The sequence below is a fragment of the Equus caballus genome, chromosome 1, assembly GCF_041296265.1.
Source record: "Equus caballus isolate H_3958 breed thoroughbred chromosome 1, TB-T2T, whole genome shotgun sequence".
In the NCBI taxonomy this organism is placed as follows: domain Eukaryota; kingdom Metazoa; phylum Chordata; class Mammalia; order Perissodactyla; family Equidae; genus Equus; species Equus caballus.
In genome coordinates this window covers 127,234,973-127,246,642 of record NC_091684.1, presented here as the reverse complement: position 1 = coordinate 127,246,642, position 11,670 = coordinate 127,234,973, and the positions used below count along the sequence as shown (strand labels likewise).

The 11,670-nt window shown below is 55.0% G+C and overlaps 2 protein-coding genes and 1 pseudogene across 4 annotated transcripts in view; 1 reads left to right on the top strand and 2 right to left on the bottom strand.

The window, feature by feature from the left end:
- Window positions 1–5,480, bottom strand: part of LOC138917147 (uncharacterized) — a 7,739-nt gene extending 2,259 nt beyond the window's left edge. The window contains exons 1-3 of the mRNA XM_070232058.1: window positions 4,599–5,480; window positions 3,688–3,859; window positions 1,295–1,469 (exon numbers count right to left, since the gene is read on the bottom strand). Coding sequence (XP_070088159.1) covers window positions 1,295–1,469; window positions 3,688–3,757 — 245 coding nt within the window. The 5' untranslated portion in view covers window positions 3,758–3,859; window positions 4,599–5,480. The remainder of the gene's footprint in view (window positions 1–1,294; window positions 1,470–3,687; window positions 3,860–4,598) is intronic.
- Window positions 2,369–10,673, top strand: LOC138917158 (protein FAM170A-like). 3 transcript variants are annotated; one of them, XM_070232158.1, is made up of 5 exons: window positions 2,395–2,630; window positions 4,397–5,525; window positions 5,943–6,216; window positions 7,662–7,739; window positions 8,918–10,673. In XM_070232158.1, exons 1-2 carry the CDS (start codon window positions 2,582–2,584, stop codon window positions 5,251–5,253), a joined length of 906 nt encoding a protein of 301 aa, XP_070088259.1. In that variant the 5' UTR covers window positions 2,395–2,581; the 3' UTR covers window positions 5,254–5,525; window positions 5,943–6,216; window positions 7,662–7,739; window positions 8,918–10,673. The 3 variants fall into 3 exon arrangements, with proteins under 3 accessions (XP_070088254.1, XP_070088246.1, XP_070088259.1); XM_070232153.1 differs by lacking the exon at window positions 7,662–7,739 and having other exon boundaries at window positions 2,369–2,630; window positions 4,397–6,216; XM_070232145.1 differs by lacking the exon at window positions 8,918–10,673 and having other exon boundaries at window positions 2,373–2,630; window positions 4,397–6,216; window positions 7,662–8,662.
- The window catches only part of LOC111767453 (cytoplasmic FMR1-interacting protein 1-like), a 106,812-nt pseudogene continuing 105,296 nt past the window's right edge, over window positions 10,155–11,670 (bottom strand).

The following is an 11,670-nucleotide window of genomic DNA, read 5'->3' as shown; positions in this document are numbered from 1 at the left end:
ATAAGCAGGTATAAATATCAAGATTTTTAAAAATTCTAATAATTATGCAATCGCATGCCTCGAAAACGACAACAAAAATTTTGACGAGGTGGCTACATATAAGACAAATATACCAAAATCAATGGCTTCTCTCCAAGCTAGAAATAAAGCATCCCGAAAATGGAAATGGGGGTGGGAGGCATAGACCATTATCTTGCCCCCGTTAGTTCACTGTGCCAAATAGAGTCAAAATTATAAAATATTAAGAAAACACTTCAATAGGAACAGCAAGGAACTTACGAAAAAGACTAAGCTATTGAAGAAGTAAAAGCTGGTTGAATGTGTGGAAATTAATCAATAAAGGAAACCAACTAAAACTGGAGTCAGGAAGGCCTTACAGGGAGCTCTCCAGTCCTACCACCCACCGTCAATTACCCCAATTAGGGAGAGACCAGCACCTTGCATCTCCAACGAGAAGTTGGCTACTACTTTACTATGCCAGCAGGAGGAAGAAAGAATTTCCTCTTTGGGGACAACAAGCCCAGCCAATGGAAAACGTTACAATGAGGAGTCGTCCGCACCCTGAACTCTCACTCTCCTTGAATTAACTTTCACTTAGAACAGCTCCCGTAACTCCCAGGCCTTCCTGACTCCAATTTTAGTTGGTTTCCTTTATTAATTCATTTCTGAACAAGCACACATCTTTCTTTTCTCTTGTGTTCCCGCCGACTCGTCCCTGTCCTGCCTTCTGGAATCGCACAAAATAAGCCTCCTCTCTCGCCATCAGAGAGTTTTCAAGTCCCTCTGAGTAGTCAGGCCACACACTCTGCTCACCACATCCATTGTCTCAAATCCTCCCTCAAAGGGTTCCACGATTTACTGGTTCCTCTTCTAAATGCCTCCAGAACAGAAGCAAAATCCAAGCCAAGAGAGGACGGCGGGCTTTCCCCAAGAGCCCTCCTAAATCTCCCAGACAGGTGGAGGTCCTGAGTCCACGCTTTTCCGGAGGCCACAATCCTCTCTCTTTCTCACTGGTCCCAAGGGGAAACACGCAGAGGGCTAAGGAGCTTCCCGCTAACACTTTCCAGGGCTTGGGACTGGGAAGGTCAAGAACGGGGGCAAAATGCTCACTTGGGAGCGATGGTGCCTCCAGCTGCCAGGACAAACAGTCCAGCTCTGCAGGGGATGCCTAGGATGGAGGAGTCCTTGTGGGAGTCACCACTCATTCATTCATTCATTCATTCATTCATTCAACAAATGCGTGTCGAGTGCCTACTACGTGTCAGGCGCTCTCCTACTTTCTGGGATTACAGACCTGAGAGCAAGCCGGTGTTTGCCTCCACGTTGCTTACGGTCCAATTCAAGGAGACAGATTTTCAAATGAGCCTCTCCCGTGGACCTGGAGGAGCGTAAGGACGGGGGCTTTCGGGAGCTCTGCATGCTCAGGGCGAGGACATCAGCTAATCTGCGCACCCTCAGCAAGCTGTGACCTGCAGTACAACGGTAACCGTGACCATTAGCATAGTCTTCTCCTGTAACAGTCACTGTTCTAAATGCTTTCCACGGATTGACCTCTTCAGCCTCCAAATGATGCTATCAGGTGGAGAGAGTCCTTTCCATTTTACAGATCAGAAAGCGAGGCAGAGGGGCTGGCCCCGTGGCCAAGCGGTTAAGTTCACCCACTCCGCCTCGGCGGCCCAGGGCTTTGCCGGTTGGGATCCTGGGCGCCGACACGGCACCGCTCGTCAGGCCAGGCTGAGGCGGCGTCCCACGTGCCGCAACTAGGAGGACCCACAACTAAAAATATACAACTATGTACCGGGGGACTTTGGGGAGAAAAAGGAAAAACGAAATCTTTAAAAAAAAAATAAAAAAGGAAAGTGAAGCAGAGAGAGGTCCACTGACTGGCCCAAGATCCAGCAGGTGGCGGAGCAGGGATCAAACCCAGTGGTGCTCCATGCACCACTGTGCCTCCCCGTGGGAGGGGCGGACCCAGGAGGGAGGGGAGGGACGGTCTCCTAGTCAGGGGGAACAGCCTTTGAGAAGGCTCAGAGGCAAAGGAGGTCTGAGAGGGGTTCAGAGGGGACACTGAGTGACCAGGGCTGGAGAGGTGACTTCCAAACAGAGGCACAGGAGAGGCCTCGGGGAAAGATATCACCCATCCCAGTCTGTTCTCCTTTTCTGCCCTCTCACCCTCTCTCCAAATGGATGGGAGGCCCCTTGAGGGCAGGGAAAAGTTCCAAATCACTTTATTACGTGATTATTATATCACCTTCCCTCAGCTGCCCTCCTCACCCCTACTTCAACTGTTGCCGTGATTTCTTGTTGCCATGTTGACGTTCAAACTGGGCCCTCGGAACTGAGCTATGTCAGCGGTGACATCACACAGGATTTACTGGAAGACTCGGAGCTCACTCAGATCCCAACTGCTCTCAGAGAGGTTGTGGATCCGGGATCTCCCTGTGGGGCAGCGCCTGTAGCTGCCGACTCACAGACATTGAGGACTCACTCAGAGTCTACGACCCAAGAGAGGCTGAGATTGGGAAGAGGGAGAGAGATCCTTCCGGAGACCATCCTGGGAGTTCACCTCTGCCCCGACAGGATGAATCGGCGGCAATCCGGGAGGAAGAGGCCTATCTCTGAGACCCCAGGTAAGGAGAGGAGGAAAACAGTCTGATGGATGGGAGCTGGGAAGCCAGGGGTCTGATTTCCCCGGACAGATGGCCAGGAGAGCGAAGATGAAGGATTTGGCCAGAGGCCTGAGGCTCACTGAGGCTTTCACTGTGAACGTACTGTGTCATTTCGTAGACAACGAACACATGCGTAACATGAATGACTAAGTGAAGGAGTGAGTGAGTGAACCGAAGGACCCCCTACTGTGAGTCTGAGGGTCTTTCCTCAATTGGCTCAGACTAGAAACTTAACTGTTCAGGCCTGAGCCCTAGGAAGGGCTTGATGGCCACGCGAAGGCAGGAAGCAAGGGAGCCCCTGGGGCAGACGGCGTGGGACTGGGGAGAAGGGGCGAGGGGACTTGTCCCCTTCACTGTCATCGCATTTTCTACTGAGAGGGAATTAATACATCAGGCGAGGCGGCAAAAACAGTAATCCAGAAGTTATGGAAGGGTGCTGGGTGGTTGGCCCGGTACCCCACGACGACCCCAGAGGTCTCCCTCATTCTGAGCCAGGGCTGGGGCAGAAGGGGGCCTGGGCAGACAGCACTACCCTCAGTCCAAGGCCTTGCCTTCTCCTCCTCTGTCTCCCGTCCACCTCTCCCTAGGGCTCTACGATGTGGCACAGCAAAGCTTCACTTCAGAATCGCATTCTAAATCTCTCCTTAACCTGTGTTTCTGCCAGAAATCCTACAGATCCTAGTTCGGGACCCTTTCCCCAGTCAGTTCCTTTTCCCCTTGCCTCCTCCCCAACTTCCTGACAACTCCCATGTGCTGCTCGCCACAGGCCCAGCTGGTTTCCTCTTCCCTCCTGGTCTTCTGTCTGCAGATTCTGTCCACTGCCCCCTGAGGTCTTCTCCATCTCGGTCCTACCTGAACCCTTCACTCCCTCCCCCCCACACCCCCAAAGCTTGCTTCCATCACTTCCTTTCTGCATCCTGAACTCTCCAAACCAGCCCCGTCCTCAGAAGCATGCACAGACCCTGAGGCTGACGCAGCAAGCCCGCAGATGCCCTCGGTGAGGTTTTCACGTACTCACCACGGAGGTGGGGGATCAGGGCGCTCAGACACGGACATCTGTTTTCTGCCTTCACACTGAAGGAGCTCATCTCACGAGGAAGTGCTCAGGAGTCAGCTCCGAGCAAGCCTTTTTAAAGGTCTAGTGTTGCTCGGTTAAGGAAGGTTTGAGAAAGAAGGAAACCTGCAAGAGCCTTAACAAAGCCTACAAATTAGTATGTCTGTCAGTGGAATTCCTTCTATCAGTGCCCCCCTAATACCGGGTTGAAAAGAGCTGAGCATTTCTCCCGTTGGCACGCTAACCCTCTAACTAACTATCCTAGCAAATCAGCTTCATAGAAAACATCTCCCAGAGGGGTAGCATAGTTGGCATTCAACAAATGTTAGGGGAAAAAAAAGAAAAATTAGCCTGAAGGTCCTACAATTACAAGCAGAAGATCGCAAAGGGTATTGTATTGTCTCCCACGACAGACCTTTGACACAGGGTACCACTGTCATTGGTACCAATGTGCTCGAGGGGACTTGTGTCACCCCCAGCAGTGCAACCAGCACTGGAAGGCTCGGGACCCGGGCCCGCCGGGGCAGGACGAAGATGTGACGAGGTTTCCCAGAGGTGCAGGAGGGTAGCGACGGAGAGGCCCCCAGGGACCCCCGACACAACAGCCTGGGCTCAGAGACCAGGCCCCAGGCCCCAGGCCCCAGAGCTCATGGAACTCCCACTCTGTTCTCAGAGGCCTCAACCCAAGAGGACAGGGCCACACAGCCTACACCATCGGCAAACAGAAGCCGGAGCTCCAGGCCCAGGAAGACCCTCCGACTCCCAGAGACGTGTGTCTCCTCTGCTTCAGCGGAGCGGACCTCCCACTCCTCCAGCTACGGGTCGCCCAAAGAGAAGCAATGGGTGCGGTGCGCCTATTACACCCAAGTGCGCACCGTGAAGGGGGTGGCCGTCGCGTGGCAAACCGAAAGCGGGTTTGCCCCCGTGGACGAGAGGCCCCGCGTCTTCGAGGCCGAGCTCTCCCAGGAGAGCACCATCGGCTCTCCCCCGAGCCCGGCTGACACGGAGTCCCTGCTCAGCGACACGGAGCCCTGTGTCCAGGAAGCCGAGGCGCACACCCCTGCGCCGGCCGTCCAGGAGCAGGAGGCGCCGCCCCGCGCGGTCACCCCGGAGTGGCTGGTGACCGGCGAGCACGGCTTCCGCTGCGTGGCCTGCTGCCGCGTGTTCCCGTGCCCGGCCGCCGTGGTGGCGCACGCCGAGCGCGGCGTCAAGGAGGGCTTCAGCTGCCGCGTCTTCTATGAGGAGCTGCTGGAGCGCCGGCGGCCCGCGTCTGCGCCGCGCCGGCCCCGACGCTGCCACCTGCTGGCCCAGAGGCGCCTGCTGGCGGCCAAGAGCAGGGAGGTGCGAGCCAAGGAGGAAGCCTGCCTGCGCCTGCAGGCGAGACTGCAAGCACAGAGCCAGGAGCTGAGGCGGCTGCGGAGCGAGCTGGCGTGGCTGCAGAGGCAGGAGGCCTGGCAGAGGCAGGGCCGCGGGGCGCGGCCCCAAGGACCGCGGGGCACGCGCCTGAAGGGCCGCGCTCAGGCCCTGTGACTGCAGAGCAGGGCTGTGGGTGGGATGGGGCCTGTCGGGGAAGACCGCGGGTCAGACCGCTTAGCCACCCCGGGAGACCCTTCGCTCCAGGCTGCGTGGTCCGCATCGCCAACCAAGGGCGTGGAGAGCACCACCCAGAAGGGGTGGATGAAGCGGCCTCGGGACAGCCGACTCTGCACGCCAGGTCAGGCCAGAGGCTCGCCCAGCCAGGAGAAGAGAGGAGAGCCCCATCTAGATGCTGCGGAATTCGGGACCCTGAACATGGCGACCGTGTAAGGCGGGAAAGAAAACGGGACTTCAGGGGGCTCTGGAGGGCTGGGAGAGCGCCTCAGCCAAGGGAGCTCTAAAGGAAGTGTGGTTGAGAAGGGGTGTAGCTGAGTCGTCCGCAGGAGGAGGGAGCAGAAGGAGTCGGGGACGCGGGGAAACAGTCTGTAGGACAGCAATGGGATAAAGCCCCTCAACCCGTCCCTCCGCCTGCCTCCGCTCCCAGCCACGTGCAGGGAGAGACAGGAAGGAGGGCCTGCAAGAGGAGAGGCGGGCTCTTAAAGGAAGCTGAGCTCGCCATCCAAGTCCTCTGGCCTCACTGGGAGAAGCGGGGTTGGAGGGATGTGCCGTTCCCTCTTGGGGGGAGTGGAGGTGGCAGCTGGTGCAGAAAGACTCCATTGGTGCCATCCTTTTCTGCACAACAGGAGATCCAGTTACTGGATGAGTCCTGCAGAGGGTCTCCTAGGGTGCAAGGGAAGCAGCTTGGAAACTTTTTGGCCCCTTTACAACAAACATGCTTTACCCCCCGGTCGTGACACATCCGTGACACTTGCCTGTTCTTTCTTTGTTCTGTGGTATAACCTGACCTATCCTGAGATCAGAGAACTGCAAGAAAACACCTGGCTGAGGATAAAGCAGCCAAAGAGAGGACATTTCCTGTGAACCCTGGAATTATAATGAAGGCAGGGGTGATCCGAGGTGAGGATGGGAAGGGTCAGGTTCATGCCCAGACTCCACGGTGGGCAGAGAAACTAGGGTCAGGGCATCAAGTCCAAGGGCCCGGGAAGCGCTGGGGGTGTCAGGGTGTGTCCATGTCCCTGGGAGCTGAGACGCAGAGTGACACGGGGACCCTCAGGGCACAGGGTGCGTGGGTAGGGTTCCCAGGCCTGGCACATCCATCCACGGGCTGCCCTGTTTGTACTTCTCAGAGGGACAGACATGGCTCCTGAGGGTGACAGGGTCTGAAGTGGAGGGAAGCCAGGGCTTTGAGGCAGGTGCTAATGATGAAGAAGGAAATCCTGTTGATGAGGATTATTTTAGGCTGGTTACTTTTAAAAACTGCAGACGGGAAGGAGCCTCTGAGGAGTGGGATTTGCTTGCCCTTTGATGAGAGACATTTGCATCTGTGAAGGAAGTCTCCACGTGTTGGGGGTGTCTCCCTCTCTGCCCCAGGAGGAAGGAGGGGTGACCTTATCTCTAGAGACTCTTAATGGGGACGGCAAGGACTTAAGTCTTGTCTATGGTGCTCGTCTGGTAACCTCACCTAGCTGACTCCTCCCCCCACCCCCACCACCAATAGCCTCCGGGAGGCATAGGACATCCCGACTTAATCCGGTCTGATTCTGACCTAAAGTTATAGGGCCAGCCAATAACCAGACCCCACCTGCACTGATGCCATTTTAACAACTTCTTTTACACGTTCTTTCCTTTGTCTTGGAAAGAGATAAACTCACACACCTATGCCTTCAGTTTAGCCCTACTCTCAACCCATGTTGGCAGCGGCAGCGGCAGCTCCTCCTGCCCGTGGGTCCAGTCCCCACGCAGCAGCTCTGACTGCCCATGGGTCCTGTCCCCATGCCGGCAGCAGCAGCTCTGACTGCCCATTGGGTCCTGTCCCCATGCCGGCAGCAGCAGCTCTGACTGCCCATGGGCCCTGACCCCGTGCTCTTCCATACTATTCTCTCAATCAAGGAGCACTACTGCCAGACCTTGAGAGTCCAAGAAATCTCTCTTTCGACTCCTCGGCTCACCCACCCCGCATCTCTGTGATTCTCAGAGATGCGAGAGTGGAAATGGTCTGGCAATCCCAGTGGGAGGCAGAGGCTGGCTGGGACTTTCCACTGTCCAAGAGATCTTTTGTCCAAAATCTTTTCCTTCCTATAAGTTGCGAAATCCCCGTTAACGACGTCTAAGGGTAGTCTTGGAAAATGGCCTCGAATGCACCTGGGTGAGTTTTCCATTAGAACGGTTAGAGGAGTAAGGCGGGAGCACATAGCAGAGAACAAGAATCTTGCAGTGTCTGCGTGTCACTTAATGAATTGCACATGGTGTCCAGCCTTCTTCCTCGCCAGTATACATGTATACTCAGCACACGTTTGAGGGTGGATGCTTTAATCCTCACAGAATACTTTGGTCATTTCTAGGTGTAGAGTCCAGAAGAAGGCATGGTCTCCAAATGGCAAGCAAGAGCTCTGCTGGGTCTGACCCCTGTACAGCTGAGGGTGTGTCTTCATTCAGTGGTCGGACTCTTTGTGTCTGACGTTAAAGATGGGCTCATGCCTATCTTTTCACAATGCAAAATTTAAAAATGCATATCTGTGATGTTCTAACTTAGAGAGGTCTTATATTCTGATTATGATCTGTCTAACTGCAAAGTATTGTAAATCGAAAGTATAATCAGAATCATCCTCTCCTATGTAAATTGCACTCCTCTCCCAAGTTGTCCAGTGTTAAAAGACACACGTGTATCCTTCCCTACATCTCTCTCTGCTCAGAGACTGCCAGATTCTTAATGTTTCTGTCCCCTCAGCATTCACTGTTGGGATCCTAAGCCCCAATGTGATGGAGTTAGGAGATGGGGCGTTTGGGAGGTGACTGGGTCCTGAGGGTGGTGCCCCCATGACTGGGACTAGTGCTCTTATAGAAGAGACCCCGCAGAGTTCCCCAGCCCCTTCCACCATGTGAGGATGCAAGAGTGTGAGCCCGATAGGGCCCTCGCCTGTCCATGCTGGTACCCTGATCTTGGACTTCCAACCTCCAGGACTGTGAGAAATCAACTCCTATTGTTTATCAGCCAGCCTCAGCTGTGGTATTTTGTTATAGCAGCCCAAATGGACTAAGACAGACACACATATACAGTCCCAGGTACACGGGGAGGTCTGTCTGTTTCTTCGCTTTTTTAAAAATGACGTCACACTTGGCCCACATTGTTCTGCGCCATGTTTCACTGGACAATCTATGATGGATTCCTGTCAGTCAGCAGATACAGCTAACCCTGTCTTTTTGGTTCTTCTTATTTTGACTCATGTTTACTCTTCATGGCTTTGAATTATAGTATACCTTATATACACTGATACATAACTATAGAATGGAAATACATTTCATTATGCTATTTCTTTAAACACTGTCCCTTCTGCGTGTTCTCACTCATTGTCACAGTTGCAGAAGTGTGTCCAGATAATTCTAACAGTCTAATAAGTAGACTCCTTCATCATCCTTGCTTAAGCAATCATACACATACAAACATACGCTTCTACTCCTTTATGCACGTGTATATAGGTTTTCCAGTATACTCAGATCTTTGTTCTTGTTTTACCAAAACGGGCTCATTTCCTACATACTAATTTGCCCCTTCCTCTGCTCCTCCCTGCCTCCCTCCCTCCCTCCCTCCCTCCTCCAGTGGAATGTCGGTTCGATGCCCTCCATCAGCAAAGGCCTCAAGGACAGAGTTTAAGAGAAAGCAAAGCATTTCCCACCAACTCCTTACCTGAGAGCGTCTTCGCGAGAATGCACGGCACACATGTCACAGGACACAGGAGATGCGGCCTTCTTTACCTTTTCCCTCCTCAAGAAGCAGGAGCCAATGCCAAGAGGTCAGGGCTCATGTCTCCGTACTTCTCACGCCTCTCGTGGTCCCATTTCTCACTCGAGTCGTAAAACTGGGAGTCAAGCAACCAGCTGTGAGAAGATGAACCCAGGAAGTACTCCTCGGCTGGGATGCCTTCAAAGACCGATTATCCGAGTCCTAAGGCCAGCTGACGACCTGGGACACTAAGGTGATTGGTCCTCTACCTGCAGGAAGAACAGACTGGGCTGAGGCAAGTCCTCCTTGACCCATCAGGCACCCCAAGAGGTTTTGGAGGCTCCTTCGTCTCTTAAGTCAAAAGGCACGTCCAACCCAGTGGGAAAAGCACGGGGCAAAAGACGTTCTCCTTTGAAAGCGGAAACGGGCCCAGGACTCACAAGTGGCATGCGCTTCACCTCGGGCCAGCTTTTCAAGTTAGCGCCAGTCTGTCCCTGGTCGCCTGCACAACCAGGCTTTCCTAACCTTTCACCTCTCTCCTTCCCAGTGTCCTGTGGCCTCTGCCAGTCTTAAGGTGATAGTTGACACCGCTGCTTGCCCACCTCCGAGGTGGCGGATTCTCAGAGTGCCAAGCGCAAACCAACAGTGCCCTTAGGGGTCCTTTAACGGAAAAGCTGCCAAAAAGAACACAATGCCCAGAATAATCCCGAGACCCTGATGAGGAGGAAGCGGGGTGGGGGTGGTCTTTGACTGTTGGGAGTTCTCAGGGCTCAGGGGCTCCAAGTCACCAGGGTCATGCCCATGGCGGGAAATCTTTAGGGGGTCTGCAACTCTGTGTGTTGAGTGTCCGGCGCAGAGGCCCAGGCAGCCCAAGAGGACCTCTCTGACCTATGCCTCACCCAGCAGTGGGGGAAATCTTCACTAGGTGACCCGCAAGTATTCCTGGGGATCTTTCTTCCAAAGATCTTAGTTTGCAGGCTCTTGAGCGGTAGGAGATGAGAAAGCTGGGACCAAGGAGGTTGCCCAGAGGAGGAGGCTCCCTTTGTGTCCTTGGGGGTTTGGTTCGGCGCCCCCCACCCCCACTTGTTTAAGCGAGTAACGCTCCAAGCAGGCATTTGTTGGTAAGTTGCCTCTGCTTAGTTTATTGCTTACCCAGAGGTCAGCCATGGAGAGTCTATGTTGAGTTCATTGGATAGGTCTTCTTTTGCCTGGGCAGAGCAGAGTCTGGTCACAGCTAGTGATGAAACTTGGGAAACTGAAACGTGTTAGGCCAGACCAGGCAGGCTTTGCTGCAGAAATTCTTGCCGTTTAGCTCCATCTTCTTGCTAAGTCTCCCATGTAGACCACGCAGGGCAGTGGAGCTCGTGGGAAACCGGCGGGGCTGGCTCTCACAAGTGGACTTGTAAATGCAAAGTCTCCCGCTTTATCAGCATCACACTTATCTGAAGATCTTGTAGGAAACGCAGATCCTCAGGACCAGCACCATGGGGTTCCTACAGACTGGGCATTCTGGGCCTCAGAGTCGTGTCGGGGTGGGGACAGAGGAGAGCTGATGGATTCTCCCCAGGGGATAAAATGGGGGTGCGAAGGGAAAGAAGAAAGAAATAGAGCTGAAACAAGATCTTGGAAAGCGCATCATTGGAAAGGACCCATAAATCCTAAACCTGGCTCATGTGCTGGCAAGAACAGCAGTGGACAGGTACTGGGGAATGTGGTATGTTGCTACACGCCTTCATGACCCAGCTCTCCTCAGAGTTCCTGCTGGCAGAAGGTGAGGCAGGCCGAAAAAGAGTCTCGGAATTTTCCAGGATGTCCACATGGGCCAACGCACAGCAACAACTGCGGCAAGGGAGGTGGCCAGGCCCAGCCCTCCGAACCCCTCGTCCTGTGTGAGCAGAAGCTCTGGGAGTCTCAAGATGAGCAGGGTGTGGTCGCGGGCCCTCCCAACTGGGTGTGAGTGCCCAGGAGGACCCTTCAAGGGCAGTGCAGGCAGTGCAGGCAGTGCAGGCACTACCTCCAGCCCGGAGAGAGCATGTGCACAGCGAGCGTGGCCTCGTCGGCTCTGCCTTCTCTTCTGGATGTACAAGCCCAGGGCTCTTGCATGGGTGGATCCAGGCAGTTGTGTGCCTGTTCTCCACCCTTCCTGGGTCATCCTCCGCACACACGATAGCTGAGGACACTCCACTGTCCGCCTCGTCGCTCTCAGCACAAGCACTGCCCAAGTCGCTGCAGCCCAGAGCTCCTGGAGGCCTGGTCCTGGGCCTAGGCCTAGGCCTCCAAGGCTGCCGGCTTTGCCTGCATCCTGTTGGTCCCCGCAGGAGCGGCCGGGCTCGCGGGCCAGGCGGCTGGGCGATCCTGGGCGTGGCCGAGCGGTGGGGAGGAGCCGGGCGGTCTCCAGCGGAGCGCGAGGCCAGGATCCCGTCCAGCCTGCCGCAGGGCTTGCGGCAGGGTAGGCCCGGGACGCCGCGCCGCCCTCGGGCTCCCTTCCCGCGTGGCGCCTGCGCCCCAACCGGTCCAACTGCCGCCCTCCCCGCCTGTTCATTCCAGTAGTGCGTTCTCTTCTGATGCGCAGATGCAACAGGTCACCCGTTCCACACCGTGCACTGAAGAAATCCAGCAAGTTTAGAGAC

What these genes read in the sequence shown, in the direction of transcription:
- LOC138917158 (XM_070232153.1), top strand. Translation starts at nt 2,582, where the DNA reads ATGAATCGGCGGCAATCCGGGAGGAAGAGGCCTATCTCTGAGACCCCA. An exon ending in GCCTATCTCTGAGACCCCAG is followed by an intron (nt 2,631 to 4,396) that starts GTAAGGAGAGGA and finishes CTCTGTTCTCAG; the next exon opens with AGGCCTCAACCCAAGAGGAC.